The following is a 17,763-nucleotide window of genomic DNA, read 5'->3' as shown; positions in this document are numbered from 1 at the left end:
TGAAGTTTCATTTCTATCTTGTTGCCAGAAGACACTGTATAGACAGCTGGGGAACAGGTCTACAGGGGTGAATGAAATTCTGGGAGGTTAAAGGAAGGAGGAAATGAGCAGAGAAGGAAGTGTGAATGCTGGGACTGAGGAGGTAGTTTAGAGATGGACAAGTGGGTAGTTCTCAAATATTTGGAGAGAAGAGTGTGAAGTACCAAGGAGAGGGAAGAGTCTGCAGGGTGGGGAAGGGTGAGAAGGCTGTGGTGGGGAGACCCAGGACTGAGGAAGTAAACAAGGGGAGTGCTACCTCAGAGGTGGAGGGTGATGCTGCTGGGAATCAACCCCCTCAGACTTTCCACTGCAAAGCGAAACCATAAGCCCCGGGGTGTGGGGGGCGGGCATTGGGGAGGGTGGAGGGAAAGCAGAAGGACAGGGGCCAGGGCCCTGGGAGCAGTAGAACAACATCCCAGCTCAAGACAGCCACCTTGCCTCTGCTCTGCCCTCTGCTACTCACAGCCTGGTTCCTGGGGTGTACCACCCCTGCCTTATCTGGCCATCTTTCCCCTTGAAATTCAGCCTATTGTTCCTCCTTCTTTCCAGGCCTCCCTCTTGGTGGTCTCCTTTCCTCTAGATTTCCTCCCTCTACCTTTCTTCTTGAGGAATTTCTCTTCTATTCCTCAGACCCCCCACTCCCTTTTCTGACCTCCTTTTTTTGGAGGGTTCAGCTCAGCCCAGGCCATAGGGGAGATGTGGGAGGCTCAGTTCCTGGGTTTGCTGCTTCTGCAACTGCTGTGGGTGGCTCCAGGTAAGGTGGGGATGGGGGAAGTTTGACCTCCTGACCAACAAGAGGGGGCCAGCAGGGAGCTCTCCATGGCTTGAAAGGTCCTGAGGTCCTTAGCTCTGTGGTGGAGTCTCCTAATGCCTTTCTTGAGCAAGTCTTTCCACTCCCAGAGCTTCTCTTCAGTCTCTCCCTTGGCAAAGAAGAGGCAGAAAGAAACCCAGGCCCTTCCTCTATCCTGTTTCTCATTTGGGAAACACTGAGGTCCTTCTGTACTCTTAAGTCTCTTGGCTCATGGCCTCTCCCATTGGCCTCTCTTTTGCTTCTCCAGCGGAGGCTCCAGACCCTGGGAAAGAGGTCCTGGTGGTGTGGGCTCAGGAGGGGACTCCTGCTCACCTTCCTTGCAGACTTAAAATCCCCTTCCAAAATCCTGGTCTTCTCCGGAGAGGAGTTGTCACCTGGCAGCATCAACCAGACAGGTATGTACTCCAAACTTGGGCAACAGAACCTCCCAATCTAGCACTAATGGTATCCAGACATAGCTCAACATCCAAACCAGTCTGGTTCCTTCCTCTGAGATGTCACTCCCTCTGAAGCCAGTGACAGCCTCCCCTTTCCTCATGCTCCCCTTCTACCCTTCCGCTGCAGGCTGCTCTCCTACATCTGCATTCCATAGTATGTAACTTCTCCATTAGTGGATGGTGCTGGCCCAACAGGAAAGGGGATGGGGTTGGTGTGTGAGTGTGTTGGGGAGTGCTTTGGAAGTCAAGAGATGTCTTGGGGACGGGCTTCCTCTACCTCAAAGCGTTGTTGGACTGTATCTTCTCTGGGGCTTCTTAACCCCTAATTTCTCAATTTCATTATTTCTCTTGCCCAGTGACCCGCCTGCTCCCACCCTAAGCCGTCCCTTGTCTAAAAGCTTCGCCCCCTTGGTGCCCTCGCCCCGGGGCATAGGGCCCCAACGCTACACGTTGCTGAGTGTGGCTCCAGGAGGCCTGCGCAGCGGGAGGCTGCCCCTGCAGCCCCGCTTCCAGCTGGAGGAACGCGGCCTCCAGCGCGGGGACTTCTCACTGTGGCTGCGTCCTGTTCTGCTCTCCGACGCTGGCGAGTACCACGCTGCAGTGCGCCTCAAGGACCGCACCCTGGCCTGCCGGCTCCGTCTACGTGTGGGCCAGGCCTCTAGTAGGTGGGGCGGTACGAGGGAGAGCGGTGGGGGAGGTGGTCCCCCATTCGCCGCTGCTGCTCCTGAGGCAGGAAGGGCTGTGGTAGAGGCTGTGCCCTAGGCCCTGCCAGAGGGCCTCCAGCAGGGTACAGGAAGCAGCGGGAACTTGATTGATGAGTGAAAGGTGCCCCTGGATAAGCACGTGTAATGCGGGGAGGGCCCTTTGGAGAGATTGTGTCACCCCTGGAGCCCCCCTCTCTTTGCCTACCCACAGTAGGACTGCCCTGGCGGAGGTGGGGAGGCACCTATTCTGCAGAGAGAGGGTAGAGCATGGCGCCACAGTGATTCATTTCAGATATGTTTGGAATGGAGGGGCTTCATGGGCATCCTCAGGCAAGATACCGAGAAAGAGAAGGGAAAGCCATGCCTAGTAAACTGGGGGCAGGGGACAATAGAAAGAAATCAAGGATTCTTAGTGATCCACATTAAAACTCCTCCAGGTGCTAGCTACTGAGCTGGAGGGAAGTAGAGGTTGGTGGGGAGGGGAGAAGGCAAATCTAAAACAAGATCCCTGTTTCTGGGAGCTTCTGGCTTGGTTAGGCCCTTAGGTTGGAAAAGGTTTCGGGTGGGGCTGATCAAATCTTCTTTCTCCTTGCAGTGACTGCTAGCCCCACAGGATCTCTCAGGACCTCAGATTGGGTCATTTTGAACTGCTCTTTCAGTCGTCCTGACCGCCCAGCTTCTGTGCGCTGGTTCCGGGGCCAAAGCCAAGTCCCTGTCCAGAAGTCCCCCCATCACTATTTAGCTGAAAGCTTCCTCTTTCTGCCCCAAGTCAGCCCCTTGGACTCTGGGACCTGGGGATGTATCATTACCTACAGTGATGGCTTTAATGTCTCCATCATGTACAACCTCACAGTTCTGGGTAACTACTCTTTACCCTTGACCACTACCCCTTCCTACCCCACCCACATCCCCCCCCCCCCCCCCCCCCCGACTCACGGGTCCCAAAACTAGTTTCTTAGCAGTTGGTGTCACTTCTGATTGCTCTGGGCCTACATGCCTGACCCCTTTCTTCTCTGGCAACCTTTTAAAAATTTATTTATTGCAGCATTGGGGATGGAACCCTAGTCTCCTGCATGCCACTGAGTTGCATCCCCAGCCGCATGTGGCAGCCTTTTAACTGCCATCTCCCCTTCTAGCTTTTCTCTTGGCCATCAGCCTCATTTGCCAACCTTTGGTTTCCTGCTTGCCCAACTTACTTTTTCTGGATCTCACTCCCCATATGTTACTGGGGATAGAACTCAGCATCACTTTACCCTTGAGCTATATCCCCAGCCACCTACCCTCCTTTTTTTTTTTTTTTTTTTAATTTTGGGACAGAGTCAAGCTAAGTGGCCTATGCTGGCCTCAAACTTGGCCTTGAACTTGTAATCCTCTTGCCTTAGCTTCCGGAATTACTGGGCTTGATGGCATGTACCACCATGTTAGAATCACTTTCTGGATTTCTGAGCATCCTAAATTCATCCACCTTATTTTTTCCTTAGCCCTCTTCTTAGCCCGATCTCCCTGCCCGCCCCCCTCACCTTTTTTTGTTTGTGATACTTGAAATTGAACTTAGGGCCTAGCAAGTGCTTTACCACTGATCTGCATTCCCAGCTCCAATGTCACTCCTCTGCCTCCCTTCCCTACAACTGCAGCATTCCCATCCCACTACACTGGAACATTCCCCTTGGCTTAACTTTGGGTTTCCTTCTCTCTCCAGGCCTTGAGCCCCCAGTGCCCTTGACAGTGTATGCTGGAGCAGGTTCAAGGGCTGAGCTTCCTTGCCATCTGCCTCCTGGTGTGGGAACCCAGTCTTCCCTCATTGCCAAGTGGTCCCCTCCTGGGGAAGGCCCTGACCTCCTGGTGGCTGGAGACAATGGCAACTTCACTCTTCATCTAGAGGCTGTGAGCCTGGCCCAGGCTGGGACCTACACCTGCCACATCCATCTACAGGGGCAGCAGCTCCGTGCTACCATCACTTTGGCAGTCATCACAGGTTAGCCCCAGGTGGGAAAGGAGTAGTTCTCATCCCAGGGGAGCAGGGACTGGGAGAAAGAAAGGCTGGTCAAACACTGCAAATCCACTCCATGATGCCAGGATCACAAGTTGTGGCTTCTTTATTCATCCCCTTCATAAAGAACCGAAACTGAAAATCTCCCCATTGAGTCACAAAATAAATGTTCCATTGTTCTCTAAGGGACTCCCCTGCTCTGAACTGGTGGGAGGGTCTGAGAAGTTCCGAGAGGTGACAAAAGCTTGAATGATTCAAAGTAGGTAGAATATATTTCTAGAATTCTTTTTGCTTTGGGGCTGGGGCTCTGGATAAAGTTTCAGGAAGTTGCCTGGATTTGGAAGGAGTTAATAAATCAGCCCCTCGGTCAGCAAATATTTACTGAGCAAGGGTTTTTTAAGACAGTATAAAACAAACATAGAAAAAAAGTATTCAAAAAATGTTAATTGATTGGAAGCTATCAGCCATGACATTTTAGCAACATCTGCAGTAGTTACCTGTCACCTGTTACTGTTTAGTAACAGTAGCACCACATAGTAGGTGCTTAATAATGCATATTGATTGCAAAAATAAATGAATACACTAATAAATAATATGCCTCCTCAGAGTCAATTCCAAATATCTACCTGCTTTTAAAATATCTACATTCCTCAGCCTCATCCTGAACCCCATTATTGTCTTATTCCAATTCACTTTCTCACTCAGCCTGTCATTAACTCCATTGGAATTCCACTCATCCTAACCCTGGAGTCCTCCTTCCCCATGTCCAGTCAGTCTCCAAAGCCCACCTATTCCTTCTGTCCAGTGTCTTCTTTTAGGCCAACCATTTTACGTGCAACAACTCAATTGGAGAGATACTGTTACCTCCATTTTATGTTTTGTTTTGTTTTTGTGGTGCTGGGGATTGAACCCAGGGCCTTGAGCTTGTGAGGCAGGCTCTCTACCAGCTGAGCTGTAAACCCAGCCCACCCCCATTTTATGGAGAAGGAATGTTCTCAAAGTCACACAGCTGGGACATGCCAGACTCATTGTCTAAACTCAGGTGTCTGTGTCATCAAATCTTACCTCCCCCATATGCCATACTCAGACAGGTCAAGGCCCTTCACCATTTGTCTGCTCCAAATATCCTGTACAGCTTTGAGAATGCTCTGCCTCTCAACCACTGGGTCAGTTCATTGTCTTCTAAACTTTCAGAAAGGGGGATAAGTTCATTCAGAGGTACCACAAAGGCAGTGGGCACTGATGTGAGTCAAATCACAGAAGGGGGACTATTGCAAGGCATATTGGGAGCCAAGTTACCTGATTGATATTGATGGTGGGAGCATTTCAGGAGAAAGTAATGTAAAAGAATCTGAAATAATATTGCTTATGTGGCCTTTAGTGCCAGTTTGAGTTTGAACAATGTTGTAAAGGCAATAGGGAATCTGGAATGTTACTGAGCAAGGGGAAATCTGACCAAGCATTGTCAAGATTAATTTGACTATGACCCCTAACCTTCTTTCCAGCCTTGCCCTACCAGAGCCCTGGTGAAAGCAGGGTGACTGAGAATCTGTGGTATTATAACCAGGTCAGGACCCCAAGAGATCTCCTCTCTCTAATTTTTTTTTTTTCAGTGACTCCTAAACTCTTTGGGTTACCTGGCTCCCTGGGGAAACTGCTATGTGAGGTGACTCCAGCATCAGGACATGAGCGCTTTGTATGGAACCCCCTGGACAGGAGGTCCAGGAGTTCCCCAGGACCCTGGTTGGAGATGCAAGAGGCCAAGCTCCTTTCCCAATCCTGGCAATGCCAACTTTACCAAGAAGAGAGGCTTCTCGGAGCAGTGGTGTACATACCAGAGCTGTCTTCAACAGGTCTGAGGCCCCAAAATGCCATGGCCCCAACTCCAAAGCAATCATCTTGATCACCCTTCCAGAACACCTCCTGCCACTCCCCATCCCCAGCTCTTTTCTTTCAATATCTCTCCAGTTGAGTTGTTGTTCCAGTCAGGGACCTGACCTCAAGTCCAGGCCTAACCCATTGTTCCTACTAATTAGTGGAACCATCCTGGACAAGTCCCTGAAACTCTCTGAACCTTACTGCATCTGTAAAGTATGAGAGAGTGGCACAATGTCCATGTTATCCCTGACCCTATGCCTAATTATGTGTTTTGTCTATAGGTGCCCAACGCTCTGGGAGAGCCCCAGTTACCCTCAAGGCAGGCCATCTCTCTCTCCTCATCCTTGGTGCCCTCTCATTGCTCCTTTTGGTGACTGGAGCCCTTGGCTTTCACTGCTGGAGAAGACAGGTGAGCCAGGGATACTCACCCACTGGCTTCCTCTCTCAATTTCCTCAGAATGCTATCCGGCACCTGTCTCAGGGAAGATGATCAAAATGGATCCTGAATTTGTCATCAGCCCTCCATCTTCCTTCATAAGTTTCCACCTGGGAAGCTTGAAGGGGCTGAGAGAAGGCCCTGAACCAGATGGAGAAGGCAGAAGACTGGGGAAAAAATAGAAGGACTCAGTGTCCTTTCTATTCCTTTTCCCTTTATCATTCTCCATCTCTTCTCTCAGTGGAGGCCCAGAAGATTTTCTGCCTTAGAGCATGGGATTCACCCTCCTCAGTCTCAAAGCAAAATAGAGGAGCCTGAGCAAGAACCAGAGATGGAGCTGGAGCCAGAGACACAGCCGGAGCCGGAGCCGGAGCCAGAGCAGGAGCCAGAGCCTGAACTGGAGCTGGAGTCAGAGCTGGAGCCAAGACACCTCTGACCTGGGGCTGAGGCAATCAGCAGATCTCAGCAGCTTAGTCCAAATAAATCCCCTGTCAGCAGCAAGTCTGAGTCTGGCTCTTTCTTGTCCAGTGAAGGTTCCAATCTCTCCCCAGCCTCTAGAGGCCTCCCACCCCAGCCAGCCTCCTAACCTATTTTCTCCAGCCAATCTCCCTCATCTTCCCCTTTTCTGTTTCTGACCGCTGTGTTTCTTCCTTGGTCTCTCTCTTGTTCTCTCTCCTGGGTAATCATCTTTCTAAAGCTCCCAAAAGCCCTCTCTTACCTCTATAGCCCCCTCCTCCGTCCTTCCGCCCACATTGTGCTGGCTGCCCTGGTTTCCTTTAGATTTTTGTGCCTCTGGCCCACCCCATACTCAGCTGCATTTCAGCACTTGCTCTAGACCCCCTGGCTGCAGCAGAGGAGCGCGCGGCCACAGGCATGTATGCGCGAGTGCGCGCACACACACACACACACAGGAACCCCGTCGTGTCAAGCCCTCCAGGAGGAGAACGGGTCTCTCACAACCTTTCTAGGCAGTTGGCTGAGGTTCCTACCTCTGCCCCACCCCCACATTCCTTAGCCCTGGCCACTTTTCTAGAACCAGGCATGAGAACACACTGCCACCCAGTGGTCACTGCTTGTTACACCCCACAGGAGGTCACTGGGCCGACTATGAGATTTCACACTGCAGTGAATAAAGCCGGGCACAGATCAACAGGGTGTGCAGGCACTGCTTTGTGGTATGCACATTCTCTGTGCACCCAACAGCTCTCGCATGTCCTACACACCTTGCAGGAGAGGAACCGAACTGCTTGCTTCAGGAGATACAGCCCTGACCCTTGCAGAGTTATCTTGCAAGTTTGACAAAGGGGAGGAAAAACAGCATCCAGGCAACTGGCTGTTGCTGGAGCTGTGAGAGTAAGGAGCCCTGGCTTCTCATTCTGGTTCTGCTGATGTGACTGTCACCAATCTCCTAGAGCCTCAGTTTTCTCACCTATTAAATGGGATAATGGCTGGGTGCTGTCATGTGTCTGTAGCCCCAGCTACTGAGGAGGCTAAGACAGGCAGATGGCTTAAGTCCAGGAGTTTGGGGCCAGCTTGGACAACATAGTGAGACTTATCTCAAAAAGAAAAATAAAAGAGATAATGATAACAACCCACCAAAATGGGTTGTGAATATGGAATAATAAAAGAACTTTGAAAACTGTGAAGTGCTCTTCATATGCAATGTACTTGTCTGAATTTCTATTATTGAATGAAGGAAAAAGTGGGCCTGTTCTGGTTATGCCAATAATGATATTGAAGACCCCCATGCCCATTTGTGCTCCTCTCTGTCTTTCTTGGAGAGAGCCTCTGGACCATATAGTTGGCCTTTTTTAACATAGCACACTGGGCCTCAGCCCATGGCATACTCGTCTCACCACTTGTAATGGGTAGAGGCCCTAAATTTTGGTTGCAGACAGCTCTGTGTCTGTCAGGGAACTTTAGCCCTCTACAGGAGAACAAAATATTGAAAGCAAATCGTGGGGAGCCTGCAGGGGTGGGAGGTACAGGGTGGCATATGCACTGCTGTTGACAAACTGCCTTTTTGGTTGTTGCACTGAACCTGTATGCCATGTGCAAAGTGACATGAAGGGACAAATAATGAGGTTGAAGGCTGTCTCTGTGGAGATAGGAGATACAATAACCATAGACTTGGGGACGGAGAATGGAGAGAGTGACACCATCGTTCTGTGTGAAGCCTTAGGGAAAGGGGTCCACCCTCAGAAGCCTGAATAATGAATCGTTTGAGGTAGTCTGATGTTTTGAGCCTCAAGATGGTGGTGGTGATTCTTGTTTTGCCTCAGGTAGAGAAACAGCTGCACAGAGAGGAGGAAGTGGTAGCACTTACCAGGGATGATCACACTAAAACAAAGTCCTAAGGGCTTCTTTGAAAGTCTCCAGAGCATCATTCCCACCACCTGCTGTGGGGCAGGGGGAGCTGCTGAGGACATTCCACAGCTCTGCCACAGGACCCTATTCTCTACAGCCTTAGTGGAAGCCCCGTGCTTTCACAGGGCAATGGTTTCCTGGAAAGTTCTGTGGGTGGCTTTTTTCCTTTCTACTATATAACATTCTATGCCCTTTGGGCTTATGAGAGGAATCATCAAAGACTCACTGGGGCTTATGCAGGGACTTCCCCCATGCTCTTTCATGAAGGGACAGAAGCGGAGTGCTGGACCACCTTGTTGCTCCACCTCCCAGAAAGAGAAAATAAAGGATGGAAGGAAGAGGGGGCCGAGGGCTTGTGCATACAGTGTTTCTCCTGAGGCCTCTCCTAGAGAGTGACATCCCTGACTCTTCCACCTTCTCCCTACAAAACCCCACTCTCAGGAGGATAATCTCCAGCTCTTTGGGGGGATAATCTCCAGCTCTTTTGGGGGGCCTCCTAAGGCCTCCAGAGAGAAGGGTTAATTCATTCGGCATTTCCTTTCTTTTTTAACTGGAGTGTTGAGGATTGAACCCAGGGCCTCATGTATGCTAGACACATGGTCTACCACTGCGCTACACCACACAGACCAGGATTTCTGTAAACCAGTGTTCTGGAAGGGAGGCCTGGACAGGAAGAGACATTAGGAGTTAAGGAGCTCAAGGGCTTCAGTGGGAGAGTGGGTGGGGAATCATCTCAGGTCCTTAAGTAGAAAGGGAGTGTATTAGTTATCCATTGTCAAATTACCCCAAAACTTAATAATTCAAAATAATAAACATTACCTCACACAGTCAGGAATCAGGAGTGGCTTAGTTGAGTAATTTCAGTAATGAGTCTCTCATGAGATTACTGCCAAGATGTGGACAAGCCAGTGGTCATCTGAAGACTTGATGGGGTTAGAATATCTGCCTACAAAAAGGTTCACTCAGGTGGCTGAGGGCCAGAGGCCTCAAAGTCTTCCCACACAGCCTCTCATGACATAGCAACTGGCTTCCTCCTGAGGGATAGAGTGGACAGATGAAAGTTACCACTTTCTCATCACTTATTCCTTTATTTATTTATTTTGGTACCAGGGATTGAACTCAGGTGTGCTTAACCACTGAACAACATCCTCAGCCCTTTTTATTTTTTATTTTGAGTTCAGGTCTCACTAAGTTGCTCAGGCCACAGGTCTAATTGCACAAAGTACTACAGTGGTAAAGACTGACAGGGCCTCACTAAGTTGCTGAGGCTGGCCTCAAACTTGAGATCCTCCTGTCTCAGCCCCCCAGCTGGTTGGAATTAAAGGTATGTGCCACAACACTCAAGCTCATCGTGTAATTTTTTGTTTTTTTTTTTTTTTTTTTGGTACTGAGGATAGAGCCCAGAACCTGGCCCATGCAAGGCAAATGCTCTACCCCTGAGCTTCATCATTTTGTTTTATCCTAAATTGTCCAGAATGGCCTGAAACTTGGAATTCTCCTGCCTCCTAAGCAGCATGTGCCACCATTCCCAGCTATCCCCAGTCTTTTCATGGCCTGGACAGCCTCCTCCATTGTCTACTATTCACAAGTTCTGGCAGTAAACAGAGGTACAAGAACTTGGCGAGCCAAGCGTGTCTGGCAGGAAGCAGTACTTTGTGCAATCAGACATTTGCCAGTGTCTATCCTGCCCCTGAACTGGTCTCAGCTCCATAGGACAGGGCAGGAGTCTAGGCAGGCCCAGAAATTGCCCTGCCCTACATCCTCCATCAGTCAGAGGTGTTAGGGTTCTGCTATCCTTCTACAAAGAAGAAGAACAAAGGGCTTAGGTTTCTCTGTTCAGACCCACCCCAAAATGGAGTTCCTCCTTTGAAGGGAATGGGGTTGGGGTGGGACAGGTTTTATTTACTCCATTCTGAGGCTGACAGTTTCTCCAGAGGCTGCAGGTGTCAGCTGGTTGAGCCCATGCTGGGCTCTGAGATGTGACAGTTCTAACCTTCCATGGGGTGGGGGAAGCCCAGGCGCTATACTTTGAGAGTTGCAGAAAGTGGTCATGGAGGCCAGACACAGTGGCACATGGTTATAAATCCAGCTGCTTGGAAGGTTGAGTGGGAAGATGTCAAATTGGAGATCAATCGGGGCAATTTAGAGAACCATAACTGAAGAAAAAAAAGAAAGGAGAAAAAATTATGAAACTTGGGAGAATGTGGGTAGGGGGAGGTGGGTTGGCCCTGCTAGACTCTGCCTCCCAGGGAATAGCTTCTGCAACCCTTCCCCACCTCTTAGTCCCAACTCCAGCCCCTTTGCAGAGTGTGTCAGTGCAGTTGCAGATGACCCTGGTAAGGAGGTCACCGAAGGCTGCACCTGGTTCCCCTAAACTTCCCTACTCTGCTGCTACCTTATGCGTTTTCTGATAAACTGTTTTCTGCACTCTGTAGCCTCCCACCATGCTGGGGTCCCTTTGCTTACCATTTTCTTCTTTCTCTCCTTGGCCTACTCCCCCTCCTTCAGCCTGAAGACACAGAATACATACAGCAAAAAAAAAAAAAAAAAAAAAATAGCTCTTCACCAGACCACTGGAAAGCCCCATGCTCCATGCTTACCATCATGTAATGTGGCAGATTGTTAAACTTTAGTTACATCCATGAAATGAGAATAGCAATATTACCAAAAGAAGTTTGTTGTGCAAAAGTGTATGTTAAGGGTGGGGATATAGCTCAGTTGGTAGAGTGCCTGACTTGCATGCACCACCAATAAATAAATAAATGAACAAAAATATGTGTTAGAGTGCATTTTTTAAAAATCTTATTTATTTATTTATTTTTGCAGTGCTGGGGATCAAACTCAGGGCCTCATATATGCTAAGCAAGTGCTCTACCACTGAGCTACACCCCCAGTATTATTTTTTTTTAAAGAGAGAGTGAGAGAGGAGAGAGAGAGAGAGAGAGAATTTTTTTTTAATATTTATTTTTTAGTTCTCGGCGGACACAACATCTTTGTTGGTATGTGGTGCTGAGGATGGAACCCGGGCCGCATGCATGCCAGGCGAGCACACTACCGCTTGAGCCACATCCCCAGCCCCCCCCCCCAGTATTATTTTTTAACTGGTACATAAAAACATAAAAATTGTATATATGGTGATGTTACCATGTGATGTTTTGATACATGTTTACATGATGTAATGCTTAAAGCAGGTTAAACATATCCATCATTCCCCATAAGTGGGGAAAACTTTCAAAATCCTTTTTTTCCTAGCGTCTTTAAGTGTACAGTTCATTATTGTTCTCTATAGTCACCCTACTGTGCAATAGCACACCAGGATTACTCTTCCTGTCTAACTGTAACTTGTACTCATTGATCAACCTTTCTTATCCCTTCCTCAGCCCTACTCTCCCAGCTTCTGATAACCACCATTCTATTCTTAACTTCTTCTTCTTATTAAGATTAAATCCTGGGCCTTGCACATTATGAACAAGTGCTCTACCTCTGAGCTATAACCTCAATGTAAATGTTTAGATTCCATATTGAAAGTGTTTTAAAAATGGGAAAATGGGGCTGGGGTTGTGGCTCAGCAGTAGAGCACTTGCCTTACATGTGTGAGACACTGGGTTCAATCCTCAGCACCACATAAATAAATAAATTAAATAAAGGTATTGTGTTACGTACAATCAAAAAAGAAATTTTTTAAAATGGGAAAATGTTCTATAGAGGTGAGGATATGGTGATGCTAAGTCTCAGAAGCCCCAGATGAGGCCAATGGCCTCAACCCACTCTCTTGCTATGGGAAAAGACTTCTCTTAGCCATAATTTTCACCTTTCTTTGTTTTTTTTTCCCACATTTTCAAAATTGTTGCATTATAGTTGAATATATTGATGGGATTTGTTGTTACATAGTCGTGCATGCACACAATATAACTATATAATTTGGCCAATATCACTCTCCTGCATTTCCCCATTCCGTTCCCACCTTCCATTTGCTTTTCTGAATGCAGAGGAGAGGCAAATGTGATGAGGGGCACATCCAGGGACTGGAATCCAAATGGACAAGTTCAAATCCCAGTTCTACCAGTTATGGTTACAAGCTCTGTGACCTTCAGCAATTTTTTTTCTTTTTTCTTTTTTTTTTTTTCTTTTATGTTTTCAATGTTGGAGATTCAATCTGGGGCCTTATGAATGTTAGTCAAGCAATCTACCATTGAGCTATACCCAAGTTCTAAGTTTTTTGAGTGTAGTACTGGTGATTGGATGTAGGAATGTAGGGGTACTCTATCACTGAGCTACATTCTCAGCCCATTTTTACTTTATTTATTTATTTATTTATTTATTTATTTATTTATTTATTTATTTATTTATTTGAGTCAGGGTCTAAGTTGCTTAGGGCCTTGATAAATTGCTGAGGCTGTCCTTGAATTTGTGATCCTCCTGCCTCAGCCTCCTAAGTGGTTGGGATCATAGGCATGTACTGCCATGCCCAACTTTTTTTTTTTCATGCCCAACTTTTTTTACTTTATTTTGAGACCGTGTCTCCTGCTAAGTTGCTCAGGTTGGCCCTAAATTTGCAATCCTCCTCCTCAGCCTCCCAAGTTTTTAGAATTATGAACTCTTTGGGTCACAGTTTTCCCATCTGTACGGTCTGGAAAATGATATTTATGCCCTATTACTTTTGTGGGATTAAATAAAATATATAACCACACAAAGAATAACACAGCTAAATATTCATTATGAACTTGCTCTCTCTCTCTCTCTCTCTTTCTCTCTCTTCCTTTTTTTTTTTTTTTTTTTTTTCCTCTTTGGAAAGCCTGAAGGGTAAGCCAGATTCTTGGAGTCTGTTGACTCCTAGGAACCCATCTGCATAGACAATTGCAGAAGATACAGACGAAGAGCTGGAAGGCTTTACAAGTCCACCATAGGTTGCAAACTGGTGGATCTGAAGCTAGAGCCAGCCCTGGGAAAGCTTTGTTTGAAGTGCTCAGGGTTAAAACAAGATTAAATTCATTGCCAACATTAAAATGAGGAGATACTATATGAAGGTCTGGTTTTCTACTTTCTATACAAATTTTGATAGAGCTAGCAACTCTGGGTTCACATTTTGGTATTACTTGACTGGGGCTACATAGGTGGCAGCTGCACTTATTAGATGAGGCAGGATATTCTTCAGTTTACCTCAGTCCCAACCCTCCCTCTTGTTTATAGTAATGAACCTCCTTTGTTTGTCTTTTTCTTTCTTTTCTTTTTCTTTTTTTTTGAACCCAGGGGTGCTTAACCACTGAGGCATATCCCAGCCCTTTTTAAAAACATTTTATTTAAAGACATGATCTCACTGAGTTGCTCAATACCTCACTAAATTGCTGAGGCTGACTTTGAATTCGCCATCCTCCTGTTCTAGCCTCAGGAGCCACTGGGATTGTAGGCGTACATCATCATGCCTGGCTTTTTTTTTTCTTTTTTTTCTCCTTCTTTTTCTTTGGTAGTATTGGGAACCAAACCTAGGGATTCACTCATCCAGGTAAGGGCTGAGCTTAAACCCTCAGCCCGAGCCAGCTTTTTAAATTTATATTACCTGGCTCCTGAAGTTGATTATACTGTGACCTCTGCTAAGGTAGTTCTATCGTCTTTATTCATTCCTTCAAGAAGTATTCGAGGGGCTGAGGTTGTGGCTCAGCGGTAGGGTACTCACCTAGTACATGCAAGGTGCTGGGTTCATTCCTCAGCACCATATAAAAAATAAAAACAAATTAAAAAAAAAAGGTATTGTGTCCAACTACAACTAAAAAAAATTTTTAAAAAAAGTATTCAATAGCTAGGAACTGAGGGAGAATGAGGAGTGTTCAATGAGTGCCAAACTTTAGTTGGGAAAGATGAAAAAGTTCCAGAGATAGATGGTGGTGATGACTGCACAAACATGTTGATAAGAGAAAAATTCTAGGATGTCCCAAATTTAATTTAAAGGGTCAGAGAATGGAGGGCAGGAGAGATAAGGGAAGTTGATCAGTTAACAGCTCTGCTACCAAATCAACAACAACAAGATCAATTTCACATTCTGAATGCGTATTAAAACCTTGACTCAAACCCCAGGTGACCCACCAGTTGGGCTATTGAATCCTGCTTATAACTCCAGCCAACCCAGAAGCAACAATTTAGGATTCCTCCTTATGGACTGTCTTATTATCCCAAAACTCTCCCTGTATCACATTATCCTGCCAGTCTTATCTATAGCCAGGGTGAATAATTTATGTTTTGGGCTGGGGCTGTAGCTCAGTGATAGAGCACGTGGGAGGCACTGGGTTTGATCCTCAGCACCACATAAAAATAAATAAATAAAATAAAGATATTGTGTCCATCTACAAATAAAAAAAATTTAAATTAAAAATGTATGCTTTTTGGGGCTGGGGATGTGGCTCAAGTGGTAGCGCGCTTGCCTGGCATGCGTGTGGCCTGGGTTCGATCCTCAGCACCACATACAAACAAAGATGTTGTGTTTGCCGATAACTAAAAAATAAATATTAAAATTCTCTCTCTCTCTCTCTCAAAAAAAAATGTATGCTTTTCTTCCTCAAACTTTTGTTATAAAAGTACTTTTGGCTTGTAGGTATAGCAGATATACTTCCAAATGCTATTTAAGCTCATCACTGGAAGTTTTGGGAATTGTCCCATCTGTGACAGTTCAACAAACCCTTTATTCAAAGATCTCCTGGTGTCAGAATTTTGGTTTAATAATGTGAAAGTACTTAAGCCTACACAGCTGTGTATTTAAAAATGGGAAAAAATGTAGGCTGGGGGTATAGCTCTGTGGTAGAGCACATGCTTAGCATGCTCTGGCTCTGGGTTCAATCTATAGCGCCAAAAACAAATAAATAAAAATGATTAAAATGATAAATTTTATGATATATGTATTTTTACCCCAGTAAATTTGATATTCATTACTATCAAATAAAATTGATATATAAAAAATATTCAGAACTGAGTGCAGTAGAGCACTGCAATAATCCTAATAGCTCAGGAGGCTGAGGCAAGAGGATCACAAGGTTGAGATCAGCCTTGGCAACTTAAAGACCCTGTCTCAAAATAAAAATAAAAATGAGCTGGGGCTATATAGCTCAGTGATAGAGTGCCCCTGGGTTAAATCTCCAGTACCTAAAAAGAAAGAAAGGGAGAAAGAGAAAGAGAGAGAGAGGAAAAAAAGCATTTAATAAGTACTGAGCATCTACCAGGTGGCCAAGCTGCTTTGCTAGTTTGCTGAGGGTAGAGTGCAAAGGGAGATACAGTTACTATGATCTTGTTTAGTGAGATAGACACTAAACAGTGAGCCATTCCATTTGAGTGGACAAGTACTAAGAAGGAAGAAGCACTAGGTACTGAGAGATCTTATCATAAAGGAAACACATTCCAGCCAAGGAAATTTGGTAGCCTTCTCAAACTTTGGAAGTCATGATCATCAAAGTTACAGGGATTCAAACAAACCCAGATCCTGGGGCTAGGGTATGGCATGGTGCTTCCTCATCTCTGACTGCCTTCAAACTTCTTTCATGTGGGAAATAAATTACAGTCTCATTTGAACTTCTACAATTATTGTTATATTTTTTATACCAGGGATTGAACTTAGGGACACTTAACCACTGGGCCACGTCCAGCTCTTTTTATATATTTTTTTTAGAGACAGGATCTCTCTAAGTTACTTGGGGCCTTACTAAGTTGCTGAGGTTGGCTTTGAACTCAAGATACTCCTGTCTCAGCCTTCCTGGTAGTTGGAGTTACAGGCACAGGTCACCACTACTAGCTTCATTTTGATTTTCTTTCACTTGTAGTGGAACCCAAACTCACAATGATTACAATACACTTCTCTCAGTTGAAATAAGGCTTCCTTGTGATAAGCTCTCCCAGTACTCTGGGCTTCTCCCTTTGTAGCACTTGGCTACTCATAATGAAATAATTCATTGTTTAGTGTTCATGTCAGAGCTTGGGTGAAAATATCTGTTATACCCAACATCACATCCCCAGCACCTAGCAGAGTTCTTTGCACTGGGAGACACTTAACACTTGTTCAATATGTGAATGAATGATTGGAGAGGTTTAGACTAGAGCAGAGGACACAAACTTAAACGCCTACAGGAGGCTGCTCCGTAATGTAAATGAGGGAAGACTGGCTGTAAGCTATAGGACTGGTGTTCCTATTCTGCCCAGCCTTCAAGGAGAAAGCCTGAAGAAGGGATATCCATAGTTGGCTTCTTTCTTTCTTTCTTTTTTTTTTTAGTTGTAGTTGGACACAACACTTTTATTTCACTTGCTTATTTTTGTATGTGGTGCTGAGGATTGGACCCAGGGTCTCCCATGGCGAGGTTAGCACTCTACCGCTGAGCCACAACCCCAGCCCCCATAGTTAGCTTCTTTCAAGGAACAACCCAGAGGTTGCACCTAACATTTTTCTTTCTTTCTTTCTTTCTTTTTTTTTCCCAGGTACTGGGGATTGTGGGAGGCCAACCTTACACGTGACTGAGTTACACTCCCTGGCTGGGTGCTGAGGCTCTCAGTCACAGAAATGTGGCACCCTTCTTGGGTGCGAGGGTCGGTGTCTCGTGCATGGGTGTGTCTTGCTACAGCCCCATGGGTGAAGCTATGCTCACCTGTTCCTTTGTAATAGAACCCCTTGCCCTGTTTAGGATAGAATCTTCCATGGAAGTGCCTGTGTGTGTCCCCTTCTCTTACTGTGTCCTTGGGTGTGGCCTACCCAGGTGTCAGTCAACCTGCTGACAGTGGACATCATGAAGACACTCAGCCCCCTGAAACCTGACCCCTTGCCTCATTTAAATAACTTCTCCTCAATAAAAGGGGTCAGCGCGTGCTCTCACTCTTTCTCTTCATGTGGACCCTTAAGGTCAGAGGAGCCATCACAGCGACCCCAAAGAAAAAGGTATTTGTGTCTCTTGTGTGGTTATTTCGTGCAGCCCAGTTAGCCCAGTTTAACTGGAGTGACCCCTGAGCCTTTTAGTAGCAAACAGAAACCTGGCAGGGGATTGAACCCAGGGGCATTTAATCACTGAGCTATATCGCAGGCCTTTTTTAATTTTTTTTTTTTTTTTTTGAGACAGGGTCTTGCTAAGTTGTCC

At 46.3% G+C, this 17,763-nt stretch overlaps 1 protein-coding gene across 1 annotated transcript; it reads left to right on the top strand.

Moving 5' to 3' along the window:
- Window positions 1-466: 466 nt before the first annotated feature.
- On the top strand, window positions 467-6,731 carry Lag3 (lymphocyte activating 3). Its single transcript, XM_026403313.2, has 8 exons — window positions 467-793; window positions 1,098-1,245; window positions 1,644-1,948; window positions 2,587-2,850; window positions 3,691-3,966; window positions 5,595-5,834; window positions 6,141-6,268; window positions 6,537-6,731. The coding sequence occupies exons 1-8, from the start codon at window positions 736-738 to the stop codon at window positions 6,729-6,731; spliced, it is 1,614 nt and encodes a 537-aa protein (XP_026259098.1). The 5' UTR covers window positions 467-735.
- Window positions 6,732-17,763: the final 11,032 nt, after the last annotated feature.

Source organism: Urocitellus parryii, chromosome 5 (assembly GCF_045843805.1).
Source record: "Urocitellus parryii isolate mUroPar1 chromosome 5, mUroPar1.hap1, whole genome shotgun sequence".
In the NCBI taxonomy this organism is placed as follows: Eukaryota; Metazoa; Chordata; class Mammalia; order Rodentia; family Sciuridae; genus Urocitellus; species Urocitellus parryii.
This window is presented reverse-complemented; position numbering and strand designations above follow the sequence as displayed.